This window comes from Engystomops pustulosus, chromosome 3, assembly GCF_040894005.1.
Source record: "Engystomops pustulosus chromosome 3, aEngPut4.maternal, whole genome shotgun sequence".
NCBI classification, from domain to species: Eukaryota; Metazoa; Chordata; class Amphibia; order Anura; family Leptodactylidae; genus Engystomops; species Engystomops pustulosus.
In genome coordinates this window covers 175,115,613-175,131,412 of record NC_092413.1, presented here as the reverse complement: position 1 = coordinate 175,131,412, position 15,800 = coordinate 175,115,613, and the positions used below count along the sequence as shown (strand labels likewise).

The following is a 15,800-nucleotide window of genomic DNA, read 5'->3' as shown; positions in this document are numbered from 1 at the left end:
GATAGATGACACTTTCACCACCGGCCATAGAACATTTACTTGTGAGATGTGATGAGAAAGATATTATTATAGTGTCTCATGGCTTTTGAGACTCTTTTTACCAAATAATTAATATCTAAAGTTCACTCATAACCTGTGGGACTTTAAAAGTACAACGACTTTTGGTAATGAAAAAAGTTTCCAGATGTCTGTCAGTGTGAGTTCATTAACTTGACTGATACTTCAGACTAGCTCTTTGATTCCCCTTATTAGCCACTGCCAGGCTTGCTGAGAGTGAGTGAAAAAACTCTAAGATGAGAAACCTACTCCTGCATAATCTCCATCGATAAATATCTCAACCGAATTATAGAGGAGATGACTGTAGTTAGACATTCTTTATTTAGTTGGGATTCATATATTAATGGATGTGCTAGAGCAGCTAATAAATACAGATGTAAATGTGTAGCAAATAAAAGTCAGTGAGTACAGATTTTTTTAACCTTGACAGCACTATCAATATGAACAATATCATGTCACCAGGGACCCTCCTCACAAATCACACACAGTACCTTTTAGATGTCTTTATTCATGTTCCATCCATGGAATTAGAGCCATCGTTCCTCTCAAAATTAATTTTATTGATGTCCACAGTTCAAGTCATGGAGGCGGGGAGCAGTGAAGCTAAGCCATCCTCCTCACTGACGCTAACACTGCTAGGCTGAAAAGAATTCCTGAGGGTGGGTTGAGGAGGAGGGTTAGAGTGAGACAGTGGCTTTGTGTTACTCAGTTCTGCTATAAAAGTTACATCCTGAGGAAGGTGGGGGTTGAGAGTTTCTCTGGCTGTGTGAAAAGAAATGAACCTTCCTCTTTACACTTCAGTGAAGACGTGGGATAGCTTGACTGTATACTGCAGCTCCTTTCTTATTAAAGTTATCAGTGGAACATGTATATAGACATGGTGAAAGGTTCTGTTAAAATATAATATATATCATTACTTATTTTCACAACTTTTTTCTTCTGTTTGCACCTATAATTTGCTTCACTAGTCAATACCCTTAGTTTTTTTGTTTGTTGTATTCTTTGTTGTATCATTACCTTAGTTTTAGCTACTAGCTATTACCCTAGGAAAATAAAGATATATGAGATAGGTAACAATCATAGCTGTAGTACATTTATAAATTAGTTTGTGTGCACTGCTATGTCACATTTAGGTAAGTGTTAGCTTTTCATTATTTGCCAGTATTTATAAATGCTCAAAAGGACTGAACAAACTGGAATCCTGAGAAATGAGCATTGTTAGGACTCCAGCACCTTAATGGATGGATTGTGTGGATAACTGGCCAGTGTTTGGACAGGCAGCGGGCAGCTCCGAGAAACTTGTCTTGTCACATCTAGATTGGCTGCTGATACCGATCAGTTATTACTTTTGTGTGTTTTGTGTCATGGGGCTAAGTAAATTATATTAGAAGATGTATGTTTTTTCCCACTACAGTGTTTATCTGCTTCTAACATATCAAACACATTTTGAAAGTGAAATAGGAAGGCCTACATTATACATACAATAGCTAACCTTTACTGACAGCCAGAAATTCTCAGTAATTTTATTTACATATCTTCAAAAGAAAAAGATGAGTGGAAAGTCACTATGGTTTTTTTCACAAGATGTATAGCATGAATAAACAATATGGTCAAACTGTTGAGAATGTTTAATTTAGCCAGTAGTTATTGCAATAGGATGTGAATGTGATGAAACACAGGGTTCACTGAGACTTACATCTGCTAGTATTCTTCACGCAATATTACAATTTTACAATTCTACAGTGAGTGTTGCCTCACTCCTGATATATGCTATGGCAGTGGTGGTGAACATATGGCACGGATGCCAGAGGTGGCACTCAGAGCCCTGTCTGTGGGCACCGGCCACCGCCCCAGCACAGAGTTCACCAGACACAACTCAAAGAATTCACCTCCAATCCCAGGCAATGTAGATGCTACTCTCAGAGTCATTTTAAAGCAACACATCTTTGGCTTCTTTGGATTGTAGGAAGAGTGAGAAGGTATGGACAGGGGCAGTTTATCGATTGATGTGCTTCTTCTGTGGAATTTGTGGTAGAACAGAGAGCAGTAAGTTACTGCTTAAATTGCTGTGCTAGCACTTTGCGTTAAATAATAAGGTTTTGGTTATAATTTGGGCACTTGGTCTCCATCACTACCCTATGGCTTCTGTTTGTACAGGAGTTACATAAGTGACAACACAAACCTTATCCAAAAGAGTTATAGGACACTTAGCATAACAATGGAGGGAGGAATATACTACACTGACGCACAGTGTTAGAATGAGGGCAGTGATAGCAAACAGCACTATATTCACTATATGGGACTAGAATGCCCTACAGCCACAAGCATACACATAACATAGCCCTGGGACATGGACGACTCCATAATGATGCCAGGCCTGGCAGTTATGTCGCCAGTATCGGGAGCTGGTCTGGTCACCACACTAAAGGGGATAAGTGGCAGGCCCCATCCCAGTTACTGATCTCACTTCACCGATAACATCTACAAGATTACAATGACAGAAATATCGGTTGTGGTCTGGGAACCATCACCCGACCATAATGTTTATTATTGGGCAAGGACATGTTAACCTCTCAAAGGAAACCACTGAAGGTTTGCATACTTCAACAAGTTGTTTAACTTTCCAGACAGTAGGTGCCAGAAGGTTCACTGCATATATTTACAGGGGATTTGTATGAAATGAATATGTTTGTTTATAATATTCTTATGTACTAAACCTTATCTTTAGATTACTCAGGTTCAGCAATTCCAAACTTGAATTTGCCCTGTATACTTCCATTTGTAGTGGGATCTGAGCATGATTGAACAAATAGCCACTACTGTGAGGCAAGGGCATGTCACCAGGTTTATGCGTAACAGCACTGCTTAGTTTATGTACTTGAAGGTTTCTCACAAACTGATCTTTCAGAGGATAGGGGTGCCTGGTTATAGAGGTTTTCCTAGGGGTAGAGACATGGCACAGAATGGACCAGATCTATTAAAGGGGTATTCCCACAATGACAAGTTTCTTGTATGTACTCAGGATAAGAAAAATTACACATTCCCCAATTCACTGTTATTAATAAAACTAAAGCATTTCATAGATAAAATTCCAACCTATCTCTATCAGTCCTGGTGTACACAATTTCAGTTGCCCCTGGGCACGACCCCTGTAACATCTGACTTAGGTGCGGGTGGCCGCCATCTTGGATTCGTATGTGACATCATGGAGCTGAGATTTCTTTCTCTTTTGTTCTGTGCCGGTAGCCTCACCCCCTGCATTGAGCTCAGAGGCTCTCACTTCCTGTCAGCACATCGTGAGCAGAGAGAGAGGTTACAAACTACAAGGAGATAAGTGATCTGGGGGAAGGGGGAGGCAGGCACATAGCTATGAGAGCAGAGATGTAGCAGGGCTGACATTGTAAAAGTCTTTCAGCCTCTGTTCAATCATCTCATGCATCTCTGATCTGTCTCATCTCTCTCTCTATGGGGGTCATTTACTAAGGGCCCAATTTGCGGTTTCCCGACGTGTTACCCGAATATTTCCGATTTGCGCCGATTTTCCCTGAATTGCCCCTCGATTTTGGCGCACGCGATCGGATTGTGGCGCATCGGCGCTGGCATGCACGTGACGGAAATCAGGGGGGGGGGCGCGTGGTCGAACGAAAACCCGGCGGATTTGGAAAAACCGCAGCATTTTTTTTAAAAAAAGTGTCGCTCGGCACATGCTTACCTTCACTCAGCCTGGCTGGGTGTACTCCAGTGCGTTCCGATGGTCTTCAGCGCAGCAGCGACACCTGGTGTATGTCGGAGGAACAGCCTTAGTGAATCGCCGGAAGACCCGAATCCACCGCAAGAACGCGCACCGCTGGATCGCGATTGGGCCGGGTAAGTAAATCTGCCCCTATGTGTCAGTGTGTTACTACAATGTCAGAAGCCAGATGAAAGTGCATATACACCTGTACCCTGATAATGTAACCACATTGTCACCCCACAAAAGTGGATGGACCATAATGTGCCTGCTTATAGAGTCCCCGCCCACACCCTGGGATTTTGTACTGAGCAGCCGAGGGAGCAATAGGAGCTAAAACAGCAATAAAATTGAGATTTGAGAATTTTCTTTCGTGGGGAGACCCTGTTAAACTGGCTGCACCAGTTTTCTGTCTGACTTTGCACTACAAGTAACATGTAAACTGCTTGCACATGTATTTATAAAGTGCCTGCACCAGTTTTGTGAAGAGGCTGCACTGTGTCCGCCACACCACAAAATTCTGTATGTAAAGGGTACATTTAAAGTGAGTGCACCAAAAAAAACTGGTGCAGTTTAAGCATGATCAGTGTGTGCAGGGGGTGCCAAGTATTGAATAGTCTGGTGCACTCTGCACAAATAACTCAATTCAGCCAAAAAGAATGGAGCTGTCTACTACTTTTTGAAGTCTCTATAACCTACGGAAAACACATAATTTGTGGTGATGCTGCCTGTTGACACCCACCAATCTCATTTTTTGTTAAGATAGGTCATCAATATTTTTAGACTGGAAAACCCATTTAAGGGCATTGCCATCTCAGTCAGACACAGATGAGCAGGCTATTCTACGCGCTTATTTATTACCATGGGAGTTATGTAAGGAGCACTGCCCTGCCTGCACCACAAGATGAGGGAGATGTGGGATCTGCTGATGTGAGTCCACTGGGCCTCATCGGACTCACATCTATGTATGTATAAAAGTACGTTATTTTATTCTTTTCCTTCTACAGACTTCAAAAAGTTCCATTTGTGAGTTAAAAATAAAGATGACCTAGGTCTTCAACATCAGATTAGCCCAACTCTTAGCACCCCAACAGATCAACTGTTCTAATCAACTTATACTGAACATAAATATATCATTTGGCCGGCTCTTTGCAACACTTCTATGACTGTCAGCTCTGCTGCCGTTAGATTTATTAAAGTGGCTTTTTGTCCTACATAAATTTGTTGGCATGGTCCTTGTCTATGGAGTTGTTTGCGACAGTCGCATATAAAGTTGCAGCACAAAGACCAGAGTCACTTAGCGCCAAAACTTGCGCCTAAACAGAAAGTCACAATTCAAGAATTTAGTCCTATTGTGAAGACTTGACTATGCAGATTTAACGAATTTGGTGTAAGCAGGGTTTATGTCAAAGTGACTTTGGATAGTCCTGTGTTCATTTTGCTCAATGGAAAGAGGCCTTAACTTGTAGAAGTGCCGGGTGTTGGACCGCCACCAATCTTAAATTGAAGATCGATTCTATGGACATGTTGTCATTATTTTAACCCAAGAACCTTTTTAACTGAAGAGAAACAACCTTTTATTTAGATCACATACCCTGCAACTATGTGGAGTGGAAAATTTTTCAGGTTTGAAGCAAAATTGTCTCCATTTCCTTGTTCCAGGATTGAATATGTAGAATGCTTTTGTCAAAATGGAAAAAATACACAAGTTATATACAGCAGATTGAGTATATTTATCCAGAACATCTGTTTATTGACTTAAAAGGAGCTGAGGCTAACAATTGAATAGTTGCTTAGCAACAAGGTTAGTACAATGCTACTTTTATCTTTTTGATATTGTGACCACTTTGTAAAGTCTTATAGATGCCCATATCGCAGCCCTGCCCTTTATAGTGCCCTTTATAGTGCCAGTTTATTACCGAGCAGCTTTACTTGTTCTATTAACTACTTCGAGTGAATCAGAACAAAAAACTAGAATTCTTAAAGGGACCAAGATGACGACGTAAGAGTTTTATTCCATATTTCTTTGGTTCATCACAGTTAGAATAATGATATGATATGAAGAAGAGGCAGCAGATCCACCATATTATTAGAATTACTGGACGCCACTTTTAAGAAGTTTAATCCATACTACTTCAACTAAGAATCCTTTAGCAATGATGACTTTTTAATAAACTTTGCTTAAATCAATAGAAATTGGCTAGTATCGTTTATCAGAGAGCAATGCTTCCATCTTCACTTATCTGGCTCTTCTTCTCATAGTGACATTCATTCTAAAATCTGTTCTGAATCTGTAAAGACTGCAGTGCAATACAGTTTTGAGATACAGCTGACAATAGAAGTCTAATGAGAAGGGAGAGGGCAAGACCATGTACAATAAATACACTCTAAGGGTCGGCTCCAGTTTCAGTAGGCCCCCCGGCGACAGAAACTCAGTGAGCACCTTTGCAGTGAACTCACGAGGCGGCATTTAAAATTCAGAAACTTAAACGGTCTCATATTCCCTCTCATACCAAACAGCCCCTTCATGGTTATTTTATATAAAGCCTCCCTCATAGTTTAATTATATACAGCCCCCTCATGGTTATTTTATATAAAGCCTCCCTCATAGTTTAATTATATGCAGCCCCCTCATGGTTATTTTATAACCCCATCACCCCCTATGGATTCCTTATGTACAGCCTTATATGGGCCCCCCAGCAGCTCTGGGCCCCGACACTTGCCCAGGTATGCCCAATGTTGGTGGCGGCCCTGCATTCATTGCCTCAAGCAAAAAGGCAGCTAGAGCCAATAATAGGCCAACATGGGGAGAGAAAAAGAAGTGGTTGGTGGGCTTATACAATTTGATCAAAATGTAACTAAGAACCTCGATTTCGTTATATAATGTAGCATTGCGGCAGTAGATCATTGTGTGATGTGTGGATCTGCGGCCCAGTTCTTTTTCCCTCCCCATGTTGAGAGCCAATAATAGGTTTTGTATGTCATACCAAGTGCCTTAGTTATACGAAATAATTCTGTAATGCACCTCCTGATGTTTCTTAGGATAGATTCACATCACATCTTTCGTATATGCTAAGCGTATTTGTCAGGAAAGTTCCCATTGTATACATTGAGCATATACATAGGCACATGCTGGCAGAGGCTCCCCTTTTGCCTCTATCTGACCATTATATGTTGTATAATTTGGTAAACACAGGATGGAAAGATTTTCCCATCCTTTGGAGAAAATAGGAGTCTATGTGGGAATCCGACTGCTGTAACCCTACAAAGGAGCGCTACAACGTGGTGTGAATGCACCCTTAGTCATTGAAAGGGGCAAAAGGAGTTTGTGCTTTCTATGTCAGTTGAGAATTAGAGAGTAACCTGATAAAACTGTTTTATACACATCATATAATGACCGTAAGTGGTCCCACTCTTTATGTATGGAGATTATTCCGGCAATGTGCAATCTAATGCTTTAGAATAGAAATATTAATAAACTCCCATCACGAAAACTTTGAGTTGTTACATCGAGGCCAGAATTTTCGTGGTTATTGTATCCCTCATTATGGAATTAGGTAAACAATATTTAATTGTATCAATAATTTATACTGAGGAATGATTTTACAGGGACATTACTGAATCTAATGTTGCTATATCTGTGCATGTTTAATTATTAACGTTGAGCCTTTAATTAGATGGTGATTTGCTAATCGGAAAATATGTGGGTCATTACTTGATTCCGGTCAACTTGTAGCAAACAACTGACCTTACATATACAGCAATACTGAACATCCAGAATTCACATACACTATTAGGATCTTTTTAAAGCGTTCTTTGGAAGATTACTGAGATTTTTTTTGTTTTATATTGTTTTTTGGTAATACATTTGGTATGTATGATACAGATGATTTTTTTTCCAGAATTTGTTGTGATGTTCTTTCCCTGTGGTGATAAACATAGGGAAACATCAAAATTATGAGTAAAAATAGGTGCCCCTCCCTTGAAACTCCTCTACCAGCCCAGGATGCTTGTGCCATAAACTAACAGGGACCAGACACTATTATAAAACCTTTAAAACCTAATGGTCCAATGGGGGGGGGGTCCTATCAACACCAATTACAAAGCTTAGCAAAAGGTGATGTCCTGTATGAGGTCACATTTAGAAACCCCCATCTTGTGTAAAGATATATGTGCCATAATTCATATTTCAGCCGTATACTTTTCTCTAATAACTCCAGGGAGGATAGGGGGGATTTTGGAATCTTACTTGGGCTATAGTTGTACCATAGAAAGTTGCCATTCTTTGGGGATCCCTAGCCGATAGATTGATACTTATTTCAGTTTTCCCAGGCACCTGACTTATAACATCACATAATGTAGTAAGTTCTGTGTTCATCCCTTTCATTTTCTCAATCTGTTTATTTTGGCATTGTATGTTTATGTCTGTTTATTTTATGTGACCCTTTTGTATGATAACCCCTTTCTGTTTGTAAGCACAGTGTTTTTTAAATTAAACCTGCATTGATTGCGTAGTTAGTGAGTATAATATTGTATTTGGGCATTGTCTAATGCAAAGTGTCTCATCAGCTATTTTAGCTGCCATCTTATATAAGGCTTAGGTTTTGGAGGGAGGAGAGCCGTCAAGTCATCAATCCTGACAATTCCTTAAAGGAAACCTGTCACCACATTTTCACAAATACAGCTAGTGGCAAGTTCCAAATTGTTTCCCTTACATCCCCATAAATCAACTTTATCTTATATTTCCTGGCCTCAGTGGGGGTGTGTCCTGCTCGACCGGTCCCTCCCATCTACTCCTCTCCATTTCCCATGCCTCTTCTCAGCATGTCATGTGACCAGGGTGACATCATCTAAGGTCCTGTTACATTTGCAACGTTGACACCATGTATGTATCTGATCACATGAAATCACAGCAACCTCCGTGGATGACTTCTTTAAAAAATGATTTATGTAATATTGCAGCCATAGAAAGGAATCATTTAGAGATAAGGGCCGTGCTTTTTAATCATCGTTTTGTATGAAGTCTTTATTTTGGGTCAGTTAAGTTGCATGCCAGTTTCTCTTTATGCATGATTCATGCTTTGCTATATAGACAAAAAAAATTGCTGGAGTGAAGATTAGAACATTAATTTATAGTACTGTATGTGTAATTTGTACCTCCAAATAGCAACTACAATGCCCATATTATGATTTCCATGATTTTGAAATTCCAAACATATAATTGAAAGTACTTTTCAAAAGAACCCCACTGAGTTCTGGGTCAGTAGGACGCAAATTTTATACACCTTGCTCTGGTTCCAGTGTCCCAGCATTCTTTGTTTCCATGTCACAGTGCTGGAAGTGCCAGGGTTCACAAGACCCACTATGACTCATCAGTGACTTCAGTAGGCCCTGGTGATGTCACTTGATACTGGAACCAGGAGCCATAGAAAAAGGAAACCTAGTTTGTTTTTGTATCACCCCTATCCTGACCCATGTGATATTTCCAGGTTTCCTCGAAAACCCCTTTAAATCTTGTGAGAATATGAACAAGGACATCCAAAAGAACTAAAAAACTTAAAACAATAAATCGAGGCTGACTATTAGATCGGTTGCCCAAATAGGTAGCATAGCTTTTCCTCTATGCTGCTAACCTTGTAGTATAAATATTACATCAAGGCACGATAAGTGTTTGCTGGTAGATTGTATTTTATGGCACAGACTATGGGGAGAATTCATCAAACGCCCATGCTTTTGCGTTAGTGTATGATAAAGTCACGCCCCCCCCCCCCCATCAAGAGACATAGACCTCTAGATGTATCCGTCGGGTGGCCGCCCTGTTGAGCAAAACTACGCCAGGTCTTAATGTTCTCTTTTATAAAGTACTCAGTCACGGGGCAGGAACATAGTGCACAAGAAATTGCGATTATTTCAGAAAACTTTTGTAGAAGCACTGACAAATCTTCCCCTATGTGTTGGCCTTCAAATAAATTTTATCTATACTTCATGTATTATCAGCAGAGGCCAAAGGTAATGGAATATAATGATATTTACAGCTCATAACTTATACTCTATTGTTAGTACAAAATTAGTAACTTTAACCTTCAAGTGAAAACTATTAGCAAAAGAGTGTACAGAGCCGCAGTGCACTTCTCAAGGCTGAATTATATATATTTTTAAATGTTTTATCTTTCCTTTGTTCTTTGCAACCAGAAATGCTAAATTATACCAGAAAACAGGAAAAGGGGACATTTTGAATGAAAAGCACCTAAATGTTTTCAATTCTAGTTTGTGTTATGTTAAGGTAATCCCTCCACTATGGGGACCTTATATTTTAGATGGCACATGATTCCTTTAGATAAAATAACCAATGTAATATACAGACAGTCCCCGGTTCTGTAGGTTTGTTTTTAAGTTGAATTTATATGTAAGTTGGAACTGTATATTTTATAATTGTAACCCCAGTCAAATATTTTTTGGTCTTTTTGACAATTGGATTCTAAAAATGTTGGGTTGTCATAAGAATCAGGATTAGTAATAAAGCTTCATTTTGTGATAACTGTTATAGCTGTTTATTGTAGCCTAAAGCTAAAGTACAGTAAATTAACAATACCCACAGGTCTGTTTGTAACTAGGGGTCGTCTGTAAGTCGGTTGTTCATAAGTAGGGGACCGCCTGTACATGCTAAAGTCTTCTCATCTAGTTATTAATAGGCCACAACATGAAGCTCCTGTGCTGCAATGAATATTCTGTATTTGGTCCAACCATTTCACCCCTAGTTATTATGTGTGGCTTGTACAATAGGAAAACCCTGCTTCACCGATTCTCATAATGCATTACAGAGTTAATACTATTAGTCTTTTCTGTTCTTCGTACTGATTCCCCTCTTAATTAGCATAATTAGCTGACACACATGATTGAATTTTGCAAGTCTAGAAATACATGTGAAAAAAGATCAAAACAGCAATTTTATGACCAGGTGACCATAAACCTGACAACTACGGCACCATTAGAAGAATTTCCTTCTACTGATTTTATTTTTTTTTTTAGAGAATTATAAGACGTTAAACTCAGATTAATTGTACATTGACTTCTACAGGATCTGGTACAGGAATAAGTTGAGGTTGTTGCTATGTACATTGTCACATATATTCTATGTGTTGTTTGTCGAGATGTGAATCCATCCTCAAAGGGGGCTTCTCAGTACTGGTAATTAATGGGGGTGTGAGATTGGGTTATTTTATACTTTATATATACAGGTGGTCCCCTACTTAAGAACACCTGACTTACATACGACCCCTAGTTACAAACGGACCTCTGGATTTTGGTAATTTGCTGTACTTTAGTCCTAGGCTACAATAAACAGATATACCAGTTATCAAAGGTTTCTGTAATTAAGATTTATTGTTTATCCTGGTTCTTATGACAACCCAACATTTTTAAAATCCAATTGTCACAGAGACCAAAAAAAGTTTGACTGGGGTTACAATGATAAAATATACAGTTCCGACTTACATACAAACTCAATCTAAGAACAAACCTACAGACCCTATCTTGTATGTAACCCGGGGACTGTCTGTATATCATACTTTGTTTAGTGGTGAACTACACTATTCTATCTCAGCTCAAGCCTTAACAACTCTACTTTGCCTCAACTTCATCATTGTTTCATCTTTTATGTCACTCCCTTAACTTCATAAATTGTCAGCTCTTGCACGCTGGGTTTGCCCTCCTGTTATATATAGCTTATAATTTGAGAAGGTCCCCATCCCTAAAATACATAATTTAATGTCCGAGAATAAAGCTGATTGGATTAAGGTAATTGGTAAGTGTTTCATTTTCATGACTGTCATAACTGTTTTCATTACCGTGATCAATCCTTAACTATTAAACAGATACCTCAAGCCAATATTAACCCACAGTGGTCCGCCCCTCACAAGTACATTGCCACAGTGGTGCAATCCCATCGCCAGAGTGCTGACCAGCCCCCGAGCCTACTCAGTAAGTCTGTACTATGTACCTTATACAATGGGGTAAAGCAATATTAAAATGTAAACTATGTAGGAAAACTGTCATGTTCAACATGAGCATGTTATAGAGCAGGAGGAGCTGAGCAGATTGTAAAGTGTGAGCTATCTGTAGCTCGTATGTTATACAGCAGCAGTATAACCAGTGATAAGTCTTATGGGCATCATGGTGGCTCAGTGGTTAGTACAACAGCCTTGCAGTGCTGGGATCCTGGGTTCAAGTCCCATTCAGGTCAACACCGGCAAACAGTTTGTATGTTCTCTCCAGGTCCTCCGGTTTCCTCCCGCACTTCAAAAACATACTGGTAGGTTTATTGGATTGTGAGCCCCATGGGAGCAGGGACTGAACTGGCAAGCTCTCTGCAGTGCTGCGTGATCTGTGTGCGCTGTATAAATAAAGGAATATTTATTAGTTAGCGAGAGAAAGACTCCTTTTTTGAGAGTATACAATACAGAGATAGCAGTTGGTCAATAAAGAGGACAACCCACTTGGCCAGAATAAGAATTTAGTCATACTAAATGTTGTTCTACACTGATTTATAACTCTTTTTTCAATAGATATCGGTGCACATCAGATAAATAAATAGGATGCTTGGGGATTAGGAATCCAACTCCAATATATACACAAGATGTAATCCAAGCCCTCCAATATGCAGAAAAGAGTTTTATTGGGGCATTCGGCTCATACAACAGCCTTTATCAAGCACATAGGCCGGTAGAGAGTGGGGAAAGATGCAGAATGATGGCGCCTGGGAATAGTACTACAGTACTCCTGGAAATATTGCGCCATATTCAGCCGAAAACATTTACGCTTGAAGTTTGGCCATATGCCCCAATAAAACTCTTTTCTGCATATTGAAGTGCTTGGATTACATCTTGTGATTTATAACTCTGCTTAGCTCCTCTTGCTCTATAACATGCTGCCTGCAGAGAGAACACCAAGTGCAATCTGCTCAAGTCTTGTTCTATAATAATTTTGCCCACATCTATGGATAGTCTAAGTTGTGTCTGCTCTATTATGTGCTTCCTCTAGATAGGGCACTAAGAACAATCTGCTCAGCTCCTCCTGCTCTATAACATGCTCCCTGCAGATAGGACACTAGCTCCATTGGGGCGTATTTACTAGGGGCCGTGCCAGACTTTGCACGTTCTTTTAGGTGCAAACAGCTTGTACATGTATTTAAAAATTGCCTGTGCCATGTATGTGTCGCACGCGACCCTTTTGTGAGATGGACGTTTTGTTGCTCAGTCGGATGATGCAACAGATTTATCATGCCTACTATGCCATAAATGTGTTGCCTGCCCCATGTTAAAGGTGCACCCAAAAAAAAGTTGGTGCACGGTCTTCATGAATCTGGGGCCCCCTGCACACTACACAGGCAAACAGCACCTTGTTGGGGGTCAACTTTATAATGCAAGGTGACAGCTTTAGGCTGTAGCACGGATGGCAATGGAAAAGCCTTTTACAACTACGGTACAAAGTTACCACATGAGAGCAATTACTTATGTCCTATTGATTGCACAGACAGTGAGAGACAAGGCATGTATAGAACAGAAAACAATGTACATTTAGTTCTTTACGGATATTGCGTATACTTCCTATTCTTAATAATTACTACCTTCAGCACCTAAGTTGTATGATACTGCTAGTAATCTACAATACCTTTAATGTAGCATTTTAAACCGTGTAAACTTCTCTTCAAGCAGGAAAAGCTGAAAGATGATGATATGGATTGCATCGTCAGCCATGATGAACTTACTACATCATATGAAGAGACCCCCTCCATCCCCATGCCCCCTCTTGCAGGGCAGGGCAGAGATCAGCCGGGCTCGGGGCAGTCGGAGGCTGGTTCTGATAACGTACAAGATGGAGATCTTGGACTTGGGAGACATGACTTTTCACTAGACAGAGGATCTTATCCTTCTCATCTCGGTCAGCCCGGGGGGCTTTAAATGCAGATATCACTGTGTATGTACTGGATGAAAGAAGGGATTTTTATTAGCTGAACGTGTTACATGGACACAGAGCCATTTATAGTCCACAGTCATAAAGCCTACTTTGTAGTTTTACAAGAGATCAATGATATAACATAATACCTCAGTTACGCTGGTTATTATTATGGTATGATAAGTTGATATATAGGAAGGTGGAGTTAAGAATAGATGAAAGTGCACTTTATCCCACGGCTATGCACAATATGTATTCATGACTATCATCCCATCCATGTCATTATTAGATTTCTACATAATATGTTATAAACTTTCCCTAATTTTTCAGATCAATTTCTTATCTATTGTGAAATCTCAATCACTTGTATTGTTTACATATATTTAGGAATTAAAATGTATGCCTTGCACTATAGATAGAACACATATATAATTATATAACATTATAGTAAAATAATGCTGGTTATATTGTAACATGAAATTATTAAGTATAAGAGGGAATCTTCCGGCACTTATGTCAGTGCAAAACTGCTTATGGCCCTGGAGGTCTTTGTAATCCGTCTTTGTGTGTAGTCAGTGGCGTAACGTGAAGCTGATGGGCCCCCATGCAAACTCTATGCCAGGCCCCGACTATAATGTATGGTTTATAGTACTAGTCTTCCCATAAGGGAAAGGACCTTTAGGACCCCCTAAGCCTCTTGGGCCCTGTTGCGACCGCACCCTCTGCACCCCTCGCCCCTGTTATTGTTGGCAGCAGACACCTGCTGGGAACTTCCTCGGTAAGTGCTGGCAGTTAAAGGCTCCCATAGCTGTCATTAGTATTTCTGCATTCCAGTTTGCCAGAGACAGACTGTAATATAGAAGCAGTATATCTACAAGTATACCGCAATACAGTTGTATTATAGCATATTGTGTAAGTGATCAGACCCCCTAGGGTTCAAGTTCCCTAGGGGTGGATGAAATAATAGGAAAAAAAATGTAAAAGTTTTAAAAAATAGGAATTATTTTAATAAAAAACCTAAAATTCAAATCACCGCCCTTTCCCTAGAACACATTTAAAAGTAAATAAGTGAAATAATACCGCCACATCCCCAAATGTCTATTGTGTTAAAGTATAAAAACAATTATTCTCTGTAAAAAAAACTTAAAATAGCGACTAAATGCCCAAATCCACACTTCTTCGTCATTTTGCTTCCAATAAAAATTTTAATAAAAAGTAAAAAAGGTTGCACGGTTTTCAAAATGGTATCAATAAAAACGTCATCCCATCCTGCAAACAATGACACCTCACACAGTTCCTTACACTGAAGTATGAGAAAATTATGTCTGTCGGAATAGTGATATTCCTGTCAAGGAGACTGACAACTTGGACCCAAAAAAGCTCACTAAAAGTCAGTGTAAAGTTTGTGATAGGTCATGAAGATCAAGCTGCAAATGTAATTAATAGTATATATATACAAATAGAAACATCATAAAAAACAGAGTATGATAGACCCAGACTTACTATTGGGAGCTACTAATCGGGACTAAAAAGTTACACACCACAAAAAGTCGCAAAAGTGAGACTAAATAGGTAACTCGTCACATGCATCACAAAGGGAAAAAACTTAAGATCCATTGCAATGATTAAGTAGGCCAACTTGATAAAGTGGCAGCCGAAAAACTATGAAATATGTGCCCCATAGACTTGTATGATCTATTAAGGCTTCTATAAATGGCATTACATCACTTGCTGTTGTCATCGCAGCTATTTCAAGTAACTGTGAATCCACTAGACATATTTCAGGGAAGAAGCATCTAGAAACATAATGCAGAAAGCCTTTATACCTGCATTGTTTTAGGTTTAGATACCAATTTAGTGTTTTGTTATCATCCTAGAGAATAAGGCCCCATGCTTCCCTTTATGTGGACATAGAGACAAATAGGTATCTTTAGTTATTTGCAAATCAAATAAACCTAAACTTACTGGTAGCAGTAATAATTTGTTTGTTTGCTCGTAAGCACCTCCTAGTGGTGACTACAGGTAGCCCGAATGCTGTCATTTGAAGGAAATGTCTGGT

At 39.6% G+C, this 15,800-nt stretch overlaps 1 protein-coding gene across 2 annotated transcripts in view; it reads left to right on the top strand.

The window, feature by feature from the left end:
* SLC9A9 (solute carrier family 9 member A9) overlaps nt 1-15,151 on the top strand; it is a 448,763-nt gene extending 433,612 nt beyond the window's left edge. The window contains exons 15-16 of one of the 2 annotated variants that reach the window (XM_072143078.1): nt 11,662-11,767; nt 13,501-15,151. In XM_072143078.1, coding sequence (XP_071999179.1) covers nt 11,662-11,767; nt 13,501-13,746 — 352 coding nt within the window. In that variant the 3' untranslated portion in view covers nt 13,747-15,151. Of the gene's footprint in view, nt 1-11,661; nt 11,768-13,497 lie in introns of both variants that reach the window. The other variant, XM_072143077.1, reaches the window with a different exon arrangement.
* Nucleotides 15,152-15,800: the final 649 nt, after the last annotated feature.